Below are 19,127 nucleotides of genomic sequence, written 5' to 3' on the forward strand. Positions count from 1 at the left end.
AGCTTGTCCTTCCATTAGAGGCCTCAAATGGGGTCACGGCGACGGCCAACGAGTCGCAGCACAACTTTCCACACGGAAAACTGACAAGGCGACGAGTCGGGCCTGTGAGGACACGTTTTACGCCAAAATGGTGGACAGTTAAGTTGAAACGGTGTTCAACAGTAGCTGGAAAGAGTGGAACCTCCAACGTCAGACACAATTTTCCGGATAAAACTTGGCATTCCAACAACTCACGAGAGACAAGCATCTCTAAAGTCTCACATTTTCTCTCAGTGTCAACGTGAGTCCTGAGATGTGCATGTGTGTGTGTGTGAGATGCCTCCGATTTTCATCAAGCAGCTGTTGAGACTCTCCTCCATTTGAAAAATCAATAGAAATCTTCAGTTTTGCTGTGTGAAGTGTCAACATGTCCTCCCTCAGAGGCGCCCCGGGCACAAGGCGCTGCTCATCCCAACTGGGTGAACTGATTTGGGCTTTTTCTTCCTCACAAGTACTTCTGACTTTACCGTTCCTAGGTAGAGTTCATAGTCAGGTCTGTGTCGCCCTCTTGTGGCCATTACAGAACCATGTAGCACAAGAAAAAAAAAAAGTCTACCATACAAAGGCTAAGTGTTTTGTTTATTTTTCCAGGAGCATATTTTGAGCATTTTAAAGGGAAGACATGTTTTTATATAAATAGTTGGGTCTCTGGAGTGTCAAATCTTATTTAATCATAATTGTTCTGTGTATTCTTAATTAAATGAGCTTGTGGTGACTTTGAGCAAGCGCCATTCATTTGCAGTCACGATGTAAAAGTGTAAAAAATGTCCCACTCTGAAGGGAGTCTGAGTCTCCAGAACTCTCGATATTACACACGTATCTATAAAGAATATCAAAAAAATATATAAATAAAAATATAAAAAAATCAAATCCGCTTCTTTTTTTCCCTAGGAATACTTGGGATCGTTCGGCTATCCATTTTTCCGCAAAACCGCAAGACCCGTAGAAAATAAAATGAAAAATTGGTGCTAACCAGTACGTTAGCCACACAGTTAACTTTGACAGTGGTGTTTACTAACCACGTGACTAACCAGGTTTTGAACAACACACAATGGTCGGTTAGCTAATGGCGGGTTAAGAATTTTTATCTTAGATTAACGGAGAATGAACAACACAGACCAATTCTTCGTTTTATTTTGCAATGCTTCTGACATTGCTGGTGAAAGTTAATTTATATATATATATATTGCGCCTGACTCAAGATTCAAACCCAGAACCTCAGACTGTGAGCCAGCCATGCTAACCGCTACAACACAGAGTTGCCTCGATGCTGTTATTTACTGCTAAAAGATATATATATACATATATATATATATATATATATATATATATATATATATATATATATATATATATATATATATATATATAAAACATCTACATATTGCATTATTGACTACGTCATGTTACTAAAAAAGGAACAAAGTTATGATGTCATTCTCTGTAATAGAATGTGACATCATTGTTCATTTTTTGCAGCTGCTAAATGGTTAGAGTACATAACGATTTTGAACAACTGGCCGCTTAGGGTGATCAATCGCCCATTTAAGGCAATCGGTGATCAAGGACTTTCTCACTTTACAAAAATCGGCCGATCACAGACGTTCACGAAAATTGGCAGACTGATCACAGCACCCTCAATATCATGAACAAACAACCGTTCACACCAACCCTGCACGCCATTGGACAGTTTGCTTGCTTGGGAACATGGAAGAAAGCCAGAGTGCCCACAGACAACATGCAAACGCCATACAGGAGCGCCTGAGTCGAGATTCAAACCCAGAACCTCAAACTGTGAGCCAGCCATGCTAACCGCTACAACACAGAGCTGCTTCGATGCTGTTACTTACTGCTAAAATTACTGCATACTGTGAATTGACCATTCTTGTGATTAACAGTACACTGGTCAGCAAACCATTTTCAGTGTCAATATTATCCAAGCAGTCGGTTGAACGAACGTTAATATTTGCACAAACTGCAAACAGTCCTCCCAGAGCGTACTGAAAGAGGCCCAGCATGCTGAACACGTGATCAGTGACATCATGGGATAGAAGCTCTTCCTCATTCAAAAAATGACTCACTGCTAGTCGGGGAGTTGAGTTGAGACAAAGTGCCCAGTGACCCAAAATCCTCAAACTTGCGGCTACACTTTTTAAAATAGTTTTCTTACTTTGTGAAAAGAGCTTCAAGAGGATTTCATACTTGTTGGGGAACTAGACGATGACACGTTTGATGTTCAGAGATGCTTTCTGGGTAAGTCACTTTTGTTGTGGTCTCTTACTTTAAAAGTTGGCCGCGGTAAAGGTAAATTGTGTTATTAATAATGACATTATTTCAAGCAGGGGTGGGCAAAAATATATATTTTTTTTAATTTTACTTTATTGACAATATCGTAAAAATGCTATTACCAAAACATGGAACAAGATACATTTAAATTAATATTAATATTTTTCATCTAGTAATATATTATTATTTAAAATAAACCAATTAGTTATTCATGTATTGAGATAAATAAGTGAAATAAAAATGAACAATACCGTACGTACATTTTTATGAAGAAATTCAGGGAGAACATTAATACAACAAATATTAGAGAATTTGTAGTCTTGATAATGCACAGCAAAGGTCATCAACATGGTGCCCATGGAACTGTTCTAAATATAGCTCATGAGTGATTAGACATTGTGATTTCCTCAGAATGTTGTCATTATTTTGAAAATTGTAGATTTTCATTTTTAAAAAAGTGTTGCCTATCAATATTTATCTGCTTCCTAGCTGATAATAGATGATAGATGAATTTCCTTATCATTGATCATAACATAAAATGCACTGGTGATTTTAGCAAATTTGGCATTTCAGAAGCATGTAGCAGACGTTTAAGCCTTCACATTGATCAGCACAAAAAGTAGCTTTCATTTAAAAAAATAATAATAATTGGTGATGCCTACTGTACGTAACTGCTCAGTAGGTCAGATTAAAGAATGGAATAGCTTGTTTGTGGACTGCAGGTCATACTTTGCCCTTCTCTGATTTAAAGTAACCACGCTACTCTTAGCAGTTAAAAACAATCACTAAATCTGCATTGTATGGCACCGTCCCTCAGAGTTACTCAAAAAGGCAAGTTCTGCTTTTTAACCAACGACGAGTGTAGAATTACCTTAAGGACATGTGGCAAGAACTGCTGAGCAATGCTCGTCATTGCGACCGCTGTTTTTACGCAACAGCACGTGGTCTATGCTTCTCACAGGGGTTCGACTTTACCTCCCATGCTGGCTACGAAGCTCTGGTGCAACGCCTGCGAGATGGAAGACAAATGTGCAAAGATGTGGAAGAGTTGTTAAGGATGAGGTATGAATTATTGTTGCTCAAAGTGCATTATTACGCACATGCACAGTAATATACACAGCAATAAACATACAGTGAATCCTCTACGGTCGAACGCCACTGAAGTTGTGCAGTTCGGTATCATGCATGACATCACGTGAGACTTCAGCTCAGTGAGCTTTAAATGAGGGTATGAGAAAGCAATTGTACTTAGGGGACACATTAGATTTTTTTTTTTTAAGGCATACATGTGCAGACATTGTCTACTAGAAAAATAGCAAATGTAAAAATAATGATTGTTTATTCTACAATAACAAAAAAAATCATGGTTAATTCCCAATTTTTTAGTTTTTATTCATAATCAAATATTTTTGTTATGTATAAGCAGCATAAAATTGTTTATTTTACTAATATTTTGTATTGTATGATTTACAAAAAATTATCACCTCTCATAATGATACAAAGAGAGGAAACATGCAAGATATAAAAAGCAGATGTGAATATTTGAGAGGCCCAATTCACTGACTGTACTCGTGTATTTTTGTGACAGAGACTCACTATGCTACGCCTTTTCATCCATGGATAGATGTTAAATTATAAATAAAATTGTTTAGTATGACTGTCAAACAACATATAAACTGTTTTGGCACAGCTTGGCTGGATGCTGCTTCAAATTCGACCACACTTCGCTTTAGTCATGTTTGCATATGACAAAATATAGGTATATATAACAAATTATAGTATTATTGTAAAATGCAACAGACCTCAATGTCTAAGTTAGTTTGAAAATTAGCAAAAATATCTTTATAATGGGCAGCATTTTCATAATAGCTCTTGTTTTGTCCATCATTTTGTGACTGTACAAATGTACCAATATGATTAAGTGTTTACTATTGGTAGTGTTTCATGCACAGGGCGTCAGCAGAGGAAAAGTACGGGCGTGAACTGGTGACGATAGCCCGAAAAGCTGGAGGACATGCAGAGATCAGGTAGACATCTGGTTCTCTCATTAAGAAACATAATTGACCACAATCTCACAATTCTCCCATGCAGCACTCTGAAAGACTCATTCGAGCAACTAAAAACACGTAAGTCAGACTACTTATCCAGCTCTGCCATTCCACAATAAACGCCTTACTCCAAATGAATGATTGACATTCTACTGTAGCTGAATAAATAAATAGCCCACGACCACTGATTGAGGAAACCGTCTTGTGTAAAGAGCCACAATACTACGTGTTATTTTTGGTTGCAGAGATGGAGAACATGGGAAACTTTCACATCCAATTATCGGAAGCAATGAAAGAGGAGGTGAGAAAGGTGGAGGCGTTCAGAGAGCGGCAGAAAGAGCAGAGAAAGAAGGTACACGGTAAATTGCTAGGAGGGAAATTTTATAGAGAACTTTTATAATATCACATGCAAGGTCGTAGTTCTCAGGTTTTTTTCCTCACAGTTTGAAAGCATCATGGAGAAAGTGCAGAAGAGAAAGGTGTCTTTGTACAGGAAAACCACGGAGGTAATGATGACACTAGGAACAACCTGTTGAATGCCGATCGAGAGACAAACAATTCATATCTGTTGCTGCACCAAGCACAAATTCGAAATATTACAAGAATGAAGTTGTCATTTTTCAAGAAAAAAAAGGCTTGCCTTTTCGTGATGCTGATAGAATGACGTTGGAGCTGCTAGCAAGATTTTAATGTTTAGCCTGCTAGCCAGCTTCCTTCCTGACCAAAGCCACGCCCCTCACCAAAAGGCCGCCATCTTACGATGCCTATTTATAAAAACATAAAAAATATCTTCCAAGGGTAACAATAAAATGATGTATTTTTAAAAATACATTTTAAAAGACGTATATACAAATAGAATATAGTACAATAAACACAATAGTTTCATAATTTATACATTTACCGTGTGATGTAAATTTTGTCATGGTGTTTTTTTCTTAGCATTCAAAATTACCCCAAAACTGAATTTTTTTGTCAAACGATGCAACAAATAAAACTTCAGAGGAGCTGGATCTTCAAATGTTTAACTCACAAATGCTCATTATATATACCAATATTGATATATGCCTATGTTTTGCCTATCCATAGTAAATGACTGAACTTTGTCCATCTCAACCCACAGTCAAAGAAAAACTATGAAGCAAGATGCAAGGAGGCGGACGAGGCAGAACAGACGTCAGAGAAGACTGCTATTGCAGTCAAAAATGGCGAAAAGGTATTGTGTGTGTATTAATATGCGGTAATTTAAAGAATACACACAGAAGGTTTGCCCAGTTTTTAAAAAATCTACATTTACTTGTAATGAAATGGTTTCTGTTTTTGCAGGCACGGCATAGGGCCAAGCAATGCAGACAATCAGCGTGTGAAGCAGGTACAATTCTTGGTCATCTGCCCTTTTTTTGTTCACTGCCTGTAAATAAACACTTCTCCAGTCTTGTTTTGTCGAAAGCAACTGTTGCTGAGCAATGATGAATTCAAGCAGGCGTTTGTGAGATTGAATGATCTCCCAACTTTTTGACAGAGAAATTGCACTTGACCAACATCGACCAGCTGGAAAGTGTTCGCCAGGACTGGGAGGAAACACACAGAAGCACGTGTGAGGTAGCTCAACAAGTTTTACACGCCATCACAAGCAGGAAGTTTACCCGCTTCCTCTCTATTGACACCACTCTGCCTCATTTGGGGAAATGCGAATCATGTGCAGTGAATCAGCTAAAAGTGGAACAAATCCCGATGCTGAAAATGTGGATGTGCTCTTGTAGGTGTTCCAGCAAATGGAGGCTGATCGCATCAGCTTGCTCAGATGCACCCTGTGGGACCATTGCAATCACATCTCCATGCAGTGCGTCAAAGATGACGAGGCAAGCACACACACTTGGTGACTTTTGTGTACTAGGTAGTTAGACGGAAGCTTCATTAACGGAAAAAAATTGCCTGAAACAATTTAACTCCACCCAATTTCTGTTACGATTTCATTACATTCGTGTAACCTTTGATTTCCAACAAATGGTCTTTCTATCATCTCCTATCAGTTCTTTGAGGAGGTTAGGAAGTGCCTGGAGCACTGCGACATCACCACCGACAACAACTGTTTCATTGAGATGAAAAAGACGGGCTGGCATCCACCAGGTGATTTCTCACACTTTTCCATCCATATTTTTGTGTGTGGACAAAAAATATTTACACTCTCATTCACGCCTATGGACAATTCACAGAGCCCATCGTGTTTGAAAGCTATTACCAGAGGGAGACCACATCCGATGGAAATGGCCTAGCCCACTTCACAGGGGGCAGGGAAGACCTTAGGAGGACCTCGGATCCTCTTCTGGAAGCTTCTGTGGAGAACAGTGCTGTCAGACGCCCTTCAATACTGCCCTCTAGTGACGAGGGTATGTCCTGTGCCGTTTATAGCAATGATGTATTGAAAGGACAATTCCTCCTCATCCGCTTTATGTGATGTCTTCAGATGGGTCGTATGCATCCCTGCTGGGCCTCCAGCAGCCAGCGGTGGAGGAAGATGCCTACATTGCAATTTATAACTATACTGCGCAGGTCTATGAAAAACATTTATTCCAGATCTTTGAGACACTTCATGTACTTCATGCACTTTGTTCTCACTAGTTCATACAATCCAGCACACTAATAGATATCTAATGTCTTAATTGTAATATTGTTGTTTTTCTAATCACTACTACACTCTAAAAACAGTTGGGTAAACAATAACCCAAATTGGGTTAAAAGTCAATTGACCCAAGTTTTTGATTTATTAAACAAATTAATAATCCACAAAGCAAAGGATTATTCATTTGACCCAACTTTTTGGATTAATTGAATAACCCAACTGAATTTGGTCAAAAATGATCCAACCCAACATTTTAAGTTATTTATTCCAAAACGTTGGGTCAAATTAAATAACAACCCAACTTTTTGGGCAAATTGGGTAACTTAACTGAATTGAGTGGAAAATGAACCAGCCCAACTTTGAGTTATTTAATCCAAAACTATTCAAATTAAATAATAACCCACAAAGCAACCCAATTTGTTGGGTCGTTTTATGGATTATTGATTTGATCCAACTTTTTGGGTGAATTGAATAACCCAATTGAAATTATCAAAAATGAACCGACCCAACTTTTTTGACTTATCCAAAACAGATCAAATTAAATAATAACCCGCAAAGCTAGCCAATTTGTTGGGTGATTTTGTGAATTATTGATTTTACCCAATTTTGGGGGTAAATTGAATAACCCAATTGAAATGATCAAAAATGAACCGACCCAACTTTTTTTGTTATTTAACCCGTCCCCAAAATTGGGTAAAATTAAATTAATAACCCACAAAGTAACCCAACTTTTGGGTTGTTGTGTGGGTTATTCATTTGACCCAACTATTTGGGTTAATTGAATAACTCAAAAAATTTGAGTTGGTCCTTTTTTGACTCAATTTGGGTGGCACTATAGTGCCACTTTTGGCCTAGTAAGTATTAATCCTTACGAGTAAACTAATCTGCACTCATGACACTATTAGGCCCAATGAGTAGGCATTTTTCATACATTAAGTACTGTATCCTCCTCAACATTACTAGTAGCACCAAAATGCTGACTAATAGTTGTTCTATGATCTATTCAGGTGGAAGATGAGCTGACGGTCCAAAGAGGCGATGTGGTTAAGGTCCTGGTGCGCGGTGAGGATGGCTGGTGGACTGTGGAGAGAAATGGGCAGGAGGGAATTGTGCCTGGGAACTATCTAGGCAAACTCTAAACTGGCTCACAGGAATGGGGGGGATGAAATTAAAATAGAGGAAGCTATATGCCAAAACGGGGGAGTCCTTGTCCATAGTAATTGGACATCTACAGCAGTAGGTGGCAGTGGCACTCAATTGTTGTTTGAATTTCAGGTAAATTGATGCATTTTTTTATATTTTCTGTTACAGACTTTTAAAAAAAATGTTACTAAAGTTATTCTTTGTTGTACGTTTTGTTTTTTTCCTTTTCTTTAATGTTCAGGATACAATGTTATGCAGAGGTGTACTTAAAACAATTTTCTAGACAAACAATAAAACTTATAAGGCAAGAAAGTTGGAGAGTGCAAAATGTTTTCCTCTTCACTATGTTAACATGCAGTTCAAAATTTATCCTGAACTAAAACAAGTTTAATGCAACACTGACTCGTAAAAGGCAACATTGTCAGCAGTTGCCATGACAACATTGTATCCTCCTTTTCATATTGGACACCTATCGTGCTGGTAGGCATCTGGAAAAATGGCTGAACTGTTTAACAAAAAAAACAACGTAATGTCTGCTTGAAGAAAAAGAGTGCATCATGACAAAAAAAAAAACTTATTTCTATCATATACGTTGGGCCTCGAAATTTGCTCCAACTTTTTTTTTTGTCTTTTAAATGTTTTTTTTTTGCATGTTAAAAATTTGTTCCAGCTTTTTTTTTTTTTAAGTTTTTTAATGTATTTTTTTGCATGTTACAAATTTTACATTTCCATCACTCTTTCAACTCGTGAATGAAAAAGAATAAATGAGGAGCAGTCAAACTGAAATGTATGACTTTATTTGTTTCCTCTTCAAAGCTATACACAATTTTGTTGTTACTATTTATTTTTTCCGCAGCTCCAGCAAAATATTTTGGATTTAACTTACAGCTCCAAGTAAATGAAAACTTTGCACAATTTCACAGAAAAATAACTATATATAAAATAAGTCATTCCTACTATTGGGTGTATGACTAACAAACTACAAAAATGAAACACAAGGAGGGGGGCGCTTAATACTGATTATACACCCACACTTACAACACTGGTGATCCAACTGGCTCCCACTTTATATATATTCACAGTGCTTCAACAGTGAAGCGGATGCACAACTAAATTCACAGCATGAAATAAAACAGGAAATATAAAATATCTGCTTCACTGCTAAATCAAACGGTTTTTTTTACGGGGAAAAAATAACAAATTGTACTGGTTTTAATATGTTTTACATCAAAACTTTCACAAAATGTCTTCAAAGCTCCAATCACAGTACAAAGTAGCACATAAGGAAAAACCAACCATGCATAGCCGGTTCTCACACAAATTTTGTAGGATTTTGTACAAAAGTAACAAGCTACAATAATGAGAACATGTTGACTGGCTCGTAACTATGCATTTTTTTAAGGTAGTGTTTTGTTTTCATCTCTGCTGTCTTAAACAGTACTTAGAAGCTCTTACCTGCATTTGTTAACATTTGTTCCATTAAAATCATATGAATTTCCCCCCCTATTTTCTTTCATTTCACAGCGTTTCTCTTAGCTACACAGCTTCCAGGACGTGTTATGTAGACCTTAGATTTCTGTCCAATAAGATTTCAGCCTTTATGCGCTGCCATGTCAATGTTAATCTGCCCAAGGCCTTCATGATCAGTGCTGATCATTATTATTTAAAATATGTTAGCAATAGGACTCATTATTTCTTCAACCTATGATTTCAAATTCACCTCACAGGTCCAACAAACTGGCCCGCACTAATGTCAGCATGCCAAATTGTATTATTATTGTGTTTTAGATACCAAACTGATCCCACCACTGATTTAGAGAGTGCACTAATGCGAGGGTTTACTCAATTTCAACCACTATAAATTGCTGTATTTTTCGGACTGTAAGTCACACTTTTTTCATAGATTGGCTGGTCTGGTGACTTTTATATATTAAAATTAGAGCGCAGACTGGCACCCAAAATCCCCATTACCTAATCGTGTTAACTTTCTTTTGAGGGTTGGTACATACTTTTGGTGCATTACCACTGGTGGCCACTAAGGGTGTGACAAAAAAATAGATTCTCATAAGAATCGCGATTCTCATTTAGTAAGATTCAGAATCGGTTTTAAATGTCCCAAAAACGATTGTATTAAAATTTTATACTGCTTTATTGGGAGCGCTGTTCATGTTGTGCACGATTTGGCCACTTAGAGGAAGTGTGGTTCCGCGCATTCTGATACACTGTTAAATTGTAGCCACATGAGAGAGTAGAAGGAAAAAGTCACGATCAAGTTATGCCAATAAAAGTTGTTGTTTTTTTTGCAGCGTTGGAAGAGCATATACAGGTGAGTAATGTTAAGACGCTTCACTGTAAACATTCCTGAAGTGTTTTGTATGAATAGCCGTTCTTTTGAGTGATAAAAGTTCCGCGATTAGCAAATCAGACTGGAGTATATTGTCACGATTCTTTGCACATCTATAAATTGAAGCAGAAATAATTGTCAATCAAATCATTCTGAATTGTAAATCAATTCTGAATCGCAAAAATCAGAATCGAATCATGAGACAGTCAAAGATTCCCTCCCATTGTGGCCACCTTCGGTAATGCACCAAAAGTATTTGCCAACCGCCAAAAGAAAGTATCCACAATAAGTGAACGTTGATTTTGGGTGACAGTCCAAGCGCTACAGTTCTTGGTTTTTGTCAAATAAATTCCCCTCAAAATGCCAAAATTCCCCTCAAAATCTTATAGTCCAAAATAATCTTTTTCTTTTTTTTGTTCAATTTCCTACTAAATTCTCCAAGTGCACATTTGCCTTACACAGTTCCAACCATGATTTCATTTCTAAGCAGCTATTTTTTTTTTTCGGCCATTCTGAGCTCATTTTTATTTTTCAAAAGACTAAATAATGCTGATAGACATTTATATGCTGGCTTTTTAAAGCATGTCGGGAAAGGAACATAAAAAGAGCTTAAAAAGCATGTCAATAATAAGAATAAATAATTGGTCCCTCGTGTTGGGACCACGTCGCCAGTGTTTGCTACTTTATTGGATTGTGCAAGGTGTGCTTGAGCTTATATACCTAAGCTTAAATATAGAACTACAGTTGAAATCTACCATGACGTGGTGACGCTTGCCTTCCGATGCTGGCCATGCGAGTCCTCAAGCGTAGCTGTTGGTGGTGACCAGCAACTCGTACGCCGGATCGTGACTACGCCTACAGAGCACCACGCAAGCGCACAGCATGCCCAGCATCTGGAGGCACACGGAAGAGGGAGTAGGACAACTTTGTGATTTAGGATTTATACTTCAAACTAATTATTTACATTTTGTGACTCGTTTCGTCCTCACCTGTATAGATGCAAAAGTTAGCGCAGCCCAAATGACATACATCATGATCTCCTTTAACTTCTTCACAACCAGAGCTTCACAACCCTAAAAGAAAAAAACAACAAAATGGGTCAGTGAACATTTATTTATTGAAGAAAAACAACACTGGATTTGTTGTGTGTGCATGCACCTCTTGGTAGAGGTCTGCCGGTCGAGCAAGGGTGCCGGTGCAGTTGCTGATGTTGGGCTGACAGCAGCTGACAGGGACGCTGTTGTTTTTGGACTCTTTGAACCAGCGAGTGTTCCTCCAGTCCGAATAGTTGTGGATACCGCAGCAGTGAAGCTAAAACAAAACGCAGGACACGTTTTCACATATCAGCAGAGTAGACAACGGGTCGGATACTAAGTGTAATGATCGCAGTTCATAGATGCCGCTGATAACACAGCATTATTCATATATCACATATCAGTCTCTCAGAAGACATTGACATGCTTTAAAACGATAAATGGCTATCAGCATTATTTAGTCTATTTAGTCAGAATGGCAGAAGAAATAAAATTCTAATAGGCACTTCCCATTATATGTGAGGTCATGGTTGGAAATGTGTTGGGCAAATGTGCACTCATGAAAATTTAGCAGGAAACTAAACATATACGTAAGAGCTTGCTTATTGTGATTGACCTGTAGTAAACTCCTGCCCGCATTAGTGAATTCCCTAAATCTGGGCCATGAATTTGGTTCCTGGGCCTTCAGTAATCCTTCTTGATACTCGGACATACCAGTGTCGGTACCAGATGTGATCGGGCTGCCAGATTGTATCGGTGTCGCCTACCGGCGGCATCACACTACAGGATTGGCTGGAGATTATCTGTTTACAATTGTACAATAAAGTTATTTGGGGAAAAAAATCCGGTTGATGTCAAAACATTGGAAAGAAAATATTAAAGATTGTTATTAAATAACAAAATGTATGGACTGAAATTGTCAAAACGTAAATAAACCTAAGAATATAAAAGCAGGATACTTTAAGAAATAAAAAAAAAATTGATGGAAGCGTTGTCAGTACAGCAGCGCTAACGAAATGCTCGATTCAGACATGTTCACTTCGGTTTGGTTTCATTTTTTAGCATCTTATATTATATTCTTATATTCTTAATGATAATAGGACCACATTAGCAATCTAAACTGACAATATTTGTCACAACTCAGGCAATTAATTTGTATATTTTTCATTTATTCAATCTATTTTATTATTTATTCAATATATCTTGCTTTTATATTCTTAGGTTTATTTACGTTTTTACAATTTCAGCCCGTACATTTTGTTATTTATTTTACATCGTTAATATTTCTTTCCTATGTTTATCGTCAATTGGATCATTTCTAGCCAATCCTGTAGCGTGACGTGTTCGTTAGGCGACCCCGATATTATCTGGCCGGCCGATCACATCTGGTACCGACACCGGCTACACCCAGTCTACCTCAGCGCTTTTTTCTTCATAATAGTCATTTTATTGTTTAGTTTTTTCAAATTCCAGTTACAATTAACATAATATAGTAAATACTGATAATAGTGAATATTACAATAAGCCCTGGCCTCTTAGCAGTTTGCAAATTCACCATTTTGCTGTATTTGTGCTCTTTCTGTAATGCTGTGAGAATCCACAAGATGGCGCCAAAGCCCAGAAAATAGTACCTGATGTCAAATAAACATTGAAGTGATACGCTTTAACTGAGAGACTACCAACTTTATACTGTATTGATATAAAATAGTATAAAGTATTTTGGTGTTGTAATGTCTGGCATAATTTAAAGTTGAAACTACAAAAACAATTAAAACAATTTTTGCTGTTTGTCAACATTTGTAAAGGCCACCCTACCCCCATAAGCATAGCACTGACCTTAGAATTGGTAATGACAAGAAACAATAATAGAGTACTTTGTATAATTTTCCCCACCTCACCTGTCTCTGCACATAGTCGATAGCGCGGCTGGGAGCGTCCGTGTTGGTGCCGTTATATTCATTGTATACCTTCTGGATAGAGTGGTTCACCTCATCTTCCACCTGGAACACGCATACTTTATCAAACCATCTCATCTTTTTTTTTTTGCATGTATTTTTGCGGATTTTCACTTTTTGGAACTTAACATCCACAAAACAAAACAGAAAAACTATAAAGAAGCTTACTTTTGCTCTGTAGATGTAGCCCAGCACCACCACCACACACTCTGTCACAAACACCAGCAGTAAGATAGCAGCGAACTGAGTAGAGGAAAAAAAGTTAATAATTGATCATGTTGTCTGTCTTAATATAAGTGGCAGGTGCGCACTCACGGTGGCCAGGCCGCAGGAGCTCTCGCGTATGGTGGCACAGCAGCCAATCAGACCGATGACGAAGAGAAGCATGCCCACGGCGATGATGACGATGGCCGGGATCAGAGTGTACACGTCCTCAAAGAAGTGGTCGTAGTCATCATAAGTAATAAACACGTAGGCGCCGATGTAGCACAAAATGCCAGCTGCCGCCTACACAAAAATGCATATACAGGTGATGTTTAGTTCTCATATTCTCACACCGCCTTATTTCAAGGTATCAGTACTCACGACGGCGACCGATGGACATTTGCGAGCAGGAACCAGAAATTCAATAACGCTACATCGGCATATCCAGCACAGATCTTTCTTGAAAATTATGTCATTGTTTTTTTTGTGTGTGTGGGGGGGGGTTATGCATCAAAAGTACTTGTGGTATTTTACAGTATTGGTGACTACTCAAGAGTTGAGTACATTCCTTGAATAAAACGTTTATAATATCAGTAATGTAATTTGTCTGTTTTTACAACAGATTCGTGAGTTTTGGTCTTGACTTTTGCGGTCTCTACAACAAATGTTTTTAAAATGACATTACAATAAATAAGTAGATCTTATCTTGTTTTTGTTTGTTTTTTGGGGGGTTGTTTTGTTTTTTTTCAAATTTAGCTTTGCAAAAAGACACACAACCCATTTGGAACTGCTACACATTTAAACTGAAATTTACATTTGTTTGAAATGGCTCCACTGACAATTTCTCTAGACAGGAAAATAGATTTGGCCACTATGCACACTGTTAATTTAAGAAGTAAAAACTGTTGTTTAAATTAAAAAAAGAAAATTGTTCATTGCTGCGAAAAATTACGAAGTTGCTCCTCAAATGAAGTCACTAATTGGCAAAACTGCTCTGCAAAGGAAAAACTATACATACATTTACTTTATAGTTAATGTTTTGTTTTTCCAATGCCAGAAAAAAAGCATGAAAATGCTCAAATGATTGCAATAAATGGGCTTTATTAGTTGAAGTAATCAAAAGGATAATCAATTCTATACGACAGTGACAGTTCCTGATTGAAACAAGACAACAAAAGAGACAAGAGATTTATTGCATTATATTTTTACTGTACTGTACTACACCACTTACAGTAACACCGCACTTACTGGTTTGCATTTGACTGATTTATATTTAAGGCTTGAATGTGATTTTCCGCACAAATGCATGACTTTAAAACGGCACGTTCCGATTTACACATCGCCAACAATATTAGTCGCAATGTTAAATTATATCCACGGCTACCATTAAAATGAGCATTACTAACACTGGAGTTGGTCTGGATGTGAGTCAGTGCAGGTGGCCATTGACTGTTGATATTATGGGATGCTGATCTGCTAGCATGAAGCATCATCCTAGCTTAAGTAGCACAGCAGGTCAACAGCTGCCACGTTACGTCATGGTCGTGGCTCCCAACGCAGTCAATGCATAGCGCAGCACATTGTTGAGCATATTATGCGCTATTAAATTCTGAACTATTTTGCGTACTAATAACCTCAAATACGGCTCGTCCACGAAGCAGAATTGAAAACGCGCATATCTGCTGTCGCAGTGCGCTAGCTTGCTAACAACATCGGTCCGTCCTCAAGGATGCCTGCCGCGCATCGCTCAAAAGTGGTCACATTTGCTTACCCAAAATATGAGATTGAGGAAAACCAGGACGGTTTTAGATGATGTAATCCCACATTGGCCCATCGTTCACTCAATTAAAATAAATAAATAAAATAGAAATCGCTTTTGTCTGTGTGCGAAGGGGAGAAAGCGATGCACCTGCTAGAAGCTGCACTTTTTTTCCCTACTGTTTTGATAATGAAATGGCTTCGGCGGCCCCGCCCACTGTGCGGATTCTCAAGGGATGGACCAATGAAAACGCGGCATAGGGGGACCCAAAGGTCACGTGGTATGTGATGTCACGCCAAATCGCCCCAGCCTAGGTTTCAAATTGAATATCAATGTACGTATAATTGTATATATAATAAAATATTAATTCATCAATTTATTCATTAATTCATTAATATATTGCAATATATTATTTCATTTTCTCAATATATCATTTTATGTTTTATTTTTTTCCTGGTCTCATAAAATATGATACTTTTGTTATATTATTGTTCAACATAATATGTCAGTTGCTTATTTAAGTTAATTTATTATTAAAAACAAATGCTACAGGCAATATGAATTAATCTCACATCATTAATATCTGTATATATCTGTTCAGAAGGTGGTAGTAGAGTATCGCCACCAGCACTAGCCTAATGCTTAAATTATTTAATATTCAGTTTTTAAAGAAAATGGTAAGAAACCCCCAACGTCATCTTCGCTAATACATATGTAACAATCATCATCATCTGAAATCTTTTATTCAGATGCTCCTGGTAGAATATCATCAATCTAACATGGGCATTAGTAACCTTTTGGTGCACTGTCTTTAATGTGTCACACTATTACCAGCAGTAGTTTTACTGAGTTAAAAGTGTCTCTGACCTTGTATCTGTGTCATCTTTTTGAAACTTGTAAACTTTTATATTTGTACCACAGTTAGTCTTACAAGCTGTGTTGTGTTGGCTAAGGAAGTGGATGTAATGTAATACGAGTGGATGAGGAACAGGGATCTGCATTTTTATACACGTCATTGGACAGTAATAATTGCACATGCAGTCACGTAAATTAATTAATACAAGCGCTGTGTCAACACATTACATCAACAGCAACATTGCAAAATAATATTTATATCCAATATATGTATATGAGGGAAAGAAAGCCAAAAGTACAACAGTCTTTTTCATCCATCCATGTGTTTTTATTGGCATATGCTATGTTTCTATTTTATCAAAGTATCCTCAGATAGTGTATACAAGATGAACACAGTGACTGCAGTAGCCAGTTAAATAGAAACTAAAGTCTCCAAAATAAACATATAATGAATTTATAAATAATTTAGAACATAGTGACTATACTGCAGGCTGCCCAATTATAACCCTAACCAAAGTTAAACCACTCAAGCATAAGCCTAAAACGAGAAGCTAAGCCACTTCACCATTATTGATCGAGATGGTAGCTCATCGCTTTTTTACCAAGTGTTTGAAAGTCTATATTGATTTCATACAACATATTCAGGCAAGTAGAAACGTGATTCATATATCTGCCTTATATTTATTTATACAAGTGCTATTTTGGATGTGTTTTTGCAGAAAATGGAAGAAGCTTTGTTGCTCACACAATAGTGATGTCAAAATCCTCAGGGGTCTTGTTTTTACTGCAAAGTGACAGCGGTAGTACCGTAAAATGCATTGACTATACATAAGCAAACAAGACCAAATATTGTAGCATTTGGAAAAACAGAAAGAAAAAAAAACGAGTATTGTGATGGGCACAAAAAATAGAGTAGATTACAATCATTGTGAGCAGTGGACTGTCCTAAATGGCGTTCGCCGTTCATCACTTTCCCTGCGTGTAAATCTCCAAAATCCTCATCAGCATCTCTGCCTCCTGTAACAGTCACACACACACACACAAATACTGTTTTGATAAAAATACTATAATATTCAATAAAAAAAAAATACCTTACCATTTGATGAAAAATACACAAATAAAAATATTAGGGAAATATAAATAATATATATATATATATATAAATATTAGGAAAAATACTAAAATATTAGGACCAAATAATAAAATAATAGAAGAAACATACGAATATTACTTAAACTATTGATACAAATATTAGGAAAATAAAAATATACATTAAACACAGAAAAACATTACAAAAACAAAAAAATATTTGGATGATAGAGGCAATAAAAAAAATATATATATATATATATATATATATATATATATATATATATATATATATATGAATAATGTTAAAATAAAGAAATACTATAGCAAATGAGAAATGAAAACTGCATAAATTCTAGGAGGAAATACTAAAACATTTTAATAATAATAATAATAATAATAATAATAATAATAATAATACAAGGAATAAAAAAACAGCAATGCTCAAATGCAGCATCCTTTCATCGCAAAACTTCAAGCAACAGACCTCACCTGTGATTTTAAGCGGCTCTCTTGCGAGTCCACTTGCGCTTGCATTACCACGCGCACGAAGTCCTGGAAAAGCTCGCTGATGTCGCTGCGTCCCTGCGGTCGGGAGACCTCCAAGTCTCTCACCCGCTCATCCTCAGTGGAGGAGAGCAGTGGGGTTTCCATCACACTCTTTTTGCCCATGAAATGCCCTTAAGGAGAAAAAAATATATATACATATAAATTATCATTAGACTTCAATTAAACATATATTTAATTTGTCCTCATTCAGGTCATGGGTCCCAGCTGACTTTGAGTAAGAGGTGCGGTACACCCTGGATTGATCACAAGTCAATTGCAGGGCATATATAGAAAAGCAACCATTCAAACTATAGATTTTTACATTTTACATTCTTTAATCAACCTAACGTATATGTTTTTGGAATATGGGAGTAAAAAAGATGCATGCCACTTTACTCTTTTACAATCAGAAAACTTTAAGGCAACTATTTTTCATTTGACATTATGGTAGTGGTAAATATGAAATTATTTCTTTAAGTGGCTTTATTTTTGGTTTTACTATAAGCTTAGTCAAAAACGAATAAAAATATTAACCACAATTTAAAATAATTAGTGTAAAAATAAATTTAATTGTAAAAATACTGTTGTATTATAATGCTTTTCGAAATAGTGGAATAAAACATTCTCAATTGTAAATTGTGCTATATTAAAAAATAAATGTATTTACTTATTAATAAGAATAGTAATGTGTGCAATCTATTTTACCAAGAAACCATAAAATCACTAGTAAACATTAAAGAACACTTCAGGTGTATAGATTTTTGTCTACCGAATATGCTCATAAATGTAGGACGATTGTAGTAGTCAATAAAAAGAAGGGTGAAAAAAGAAAGAAAGAAAGGGAGGAAAAAAAGTGGTTAAAAAGGTTGGCTTAATATTATGACAACACTGTACACATTTATTATTTATCGCGTACATTACTTAAACTTTGGCTCCCATACAAAATGCACTTCATTAGTTTTCATGATTTACTATTATCATTACATAATTAATAAAAGCTTGCTCTTACCTGTTGCCCAAAGGTTCCCTCTGGGATTCACTTTAATTTTGGCCACTTTATTCCTCAACTCGGTGAGGTCGAAGCTGACTGCTGTGCTGACAGAGGCGAGAGAAAAGAAGACAAGGTAAGTCAGGAAGCCGCACCAGCACACGCTGTTCACTGGCAGACCCTTCATGGTGTGTGTGAGTGAGTGTATGCGTCT

At 36.8% G+C, this 19,127-nt stretch overlaps 3 protein-coding genes and 1 long non-coding RNA gene across 7 annotated transcripts in view; 1 reads left to right on the forward strand and 3 right to left on the reverse strand.

The window, feature by feature from the left end:
* The window catches only part of LOC144050446 (uncharacterized), an 81,148-nt gene extending 77,812 nt beyond the window's left edge, over positions 1-3,336 (reverse strand). For all 4 annotated transcript variants that reach the window (XR_013293849.1, XR_013293848.1, XR_013293847.1 and 1 more), the window contains exon 1: positions 3,197-3,336. This is a non-coding gene — a long non-coding RNA (uncharacterized LOC144050446). The remainder of the gene's footprint in view (positions 1-3,196) is intronic.
* Positions 2,135-8,922, forward strand: LOC144050444 (proline-serine-threonine phosphatase-interacting protein 1-like). Its single transcript, XM_077563684.1, has 14 exons — positions 2,135-2,292; positions 3,287-3,387; positions 4,278-4,352; positions 4,417-4,451; positions 4,619-4,725; positions 4,817-4,879; positions 5,494-5,586; positions 5,697-5,742; positions 5,893-5,972; positions 6,134-6,232; positions 6,404-6,500; positions 6,587-6,760; positions 6,838-6,923; positions 8,001-8,922. The coding sequence occupies exons 1-14, from the start codon at positions 2,260-2,262 to the stop codon at positions 8,130-8,132; spliced, it is 1,221 nt and encodes a 406-aa protein (XP_077419810.1). The 5' UTR covers positions 2,135-2,259; the 3' UTR covers positions 8,133-8,922.
* LOC144050445 (tetraspanin-3) lies at positions 8,918-15,625 on the reverse strand. Its single transcript, XM_077563685.1, has 7 exons — positions 15,445-15,625; positions 13,785-13,976; positions 13,638-13,712; positions 13,413-13,514; positions 11,639-11,791; positions 11,470-11,553; positions 8,918-11,373 (listed from the first exon to the last, which is right to left on the reverse strand). Exons 1-7 carry the CDS (start codon positions 15,505-15,507, stop codon positions 11,281-11,283), a joined length of 762 nt encoding a protein of 253 aa, XP_077419811.1. The 5' UTR covers positions 15,508-15,625; the 3' UTR covers positions 8,918-11,280.
* A 993-nt stretch (positions 15,626-16,618) lies between these two features.
* nmbb (neuromedin Bb) lies at positions 16,619-19,113 on the reverse strand. The gene is made up of 3 exons (XM_077564290.1): positions 18,935-19,113; positions 17,869-18,056; positions 16,619-17,304 (listed from the first exon to the last, which is right to left on the reverse strand). The coding sequence occupies exons 1-3, from the start codon at positions 19,098-19,100 to the stop codon at positions 17,254-17,256; spliced, it is 405 nt and encodes a 134-aa protein (XP_077420416.1). The 5' UTR covers positions 19,101-19,113; the 3' UTR covers positions 16,619-17,253.
* Between the last annotated feature and the right edge of the window lie 14 nt (positions 19,114-19,127).

Source organism: Vanacampus margaritifer, chromosome 4 (genome assembly GCF_051991255.1).
Source record: "Vanacampus margaritifer isolate UIUO_Vmar chromosome 4, RoL_Vmar_1.0, whole genome shotgun sequence".
NCBI lineage: Eukaryota > Metazoa > Chordata > Actinopteri > Syngnathiformes > Syngnathidae > Vanacampus > Vanacampus margaritifer.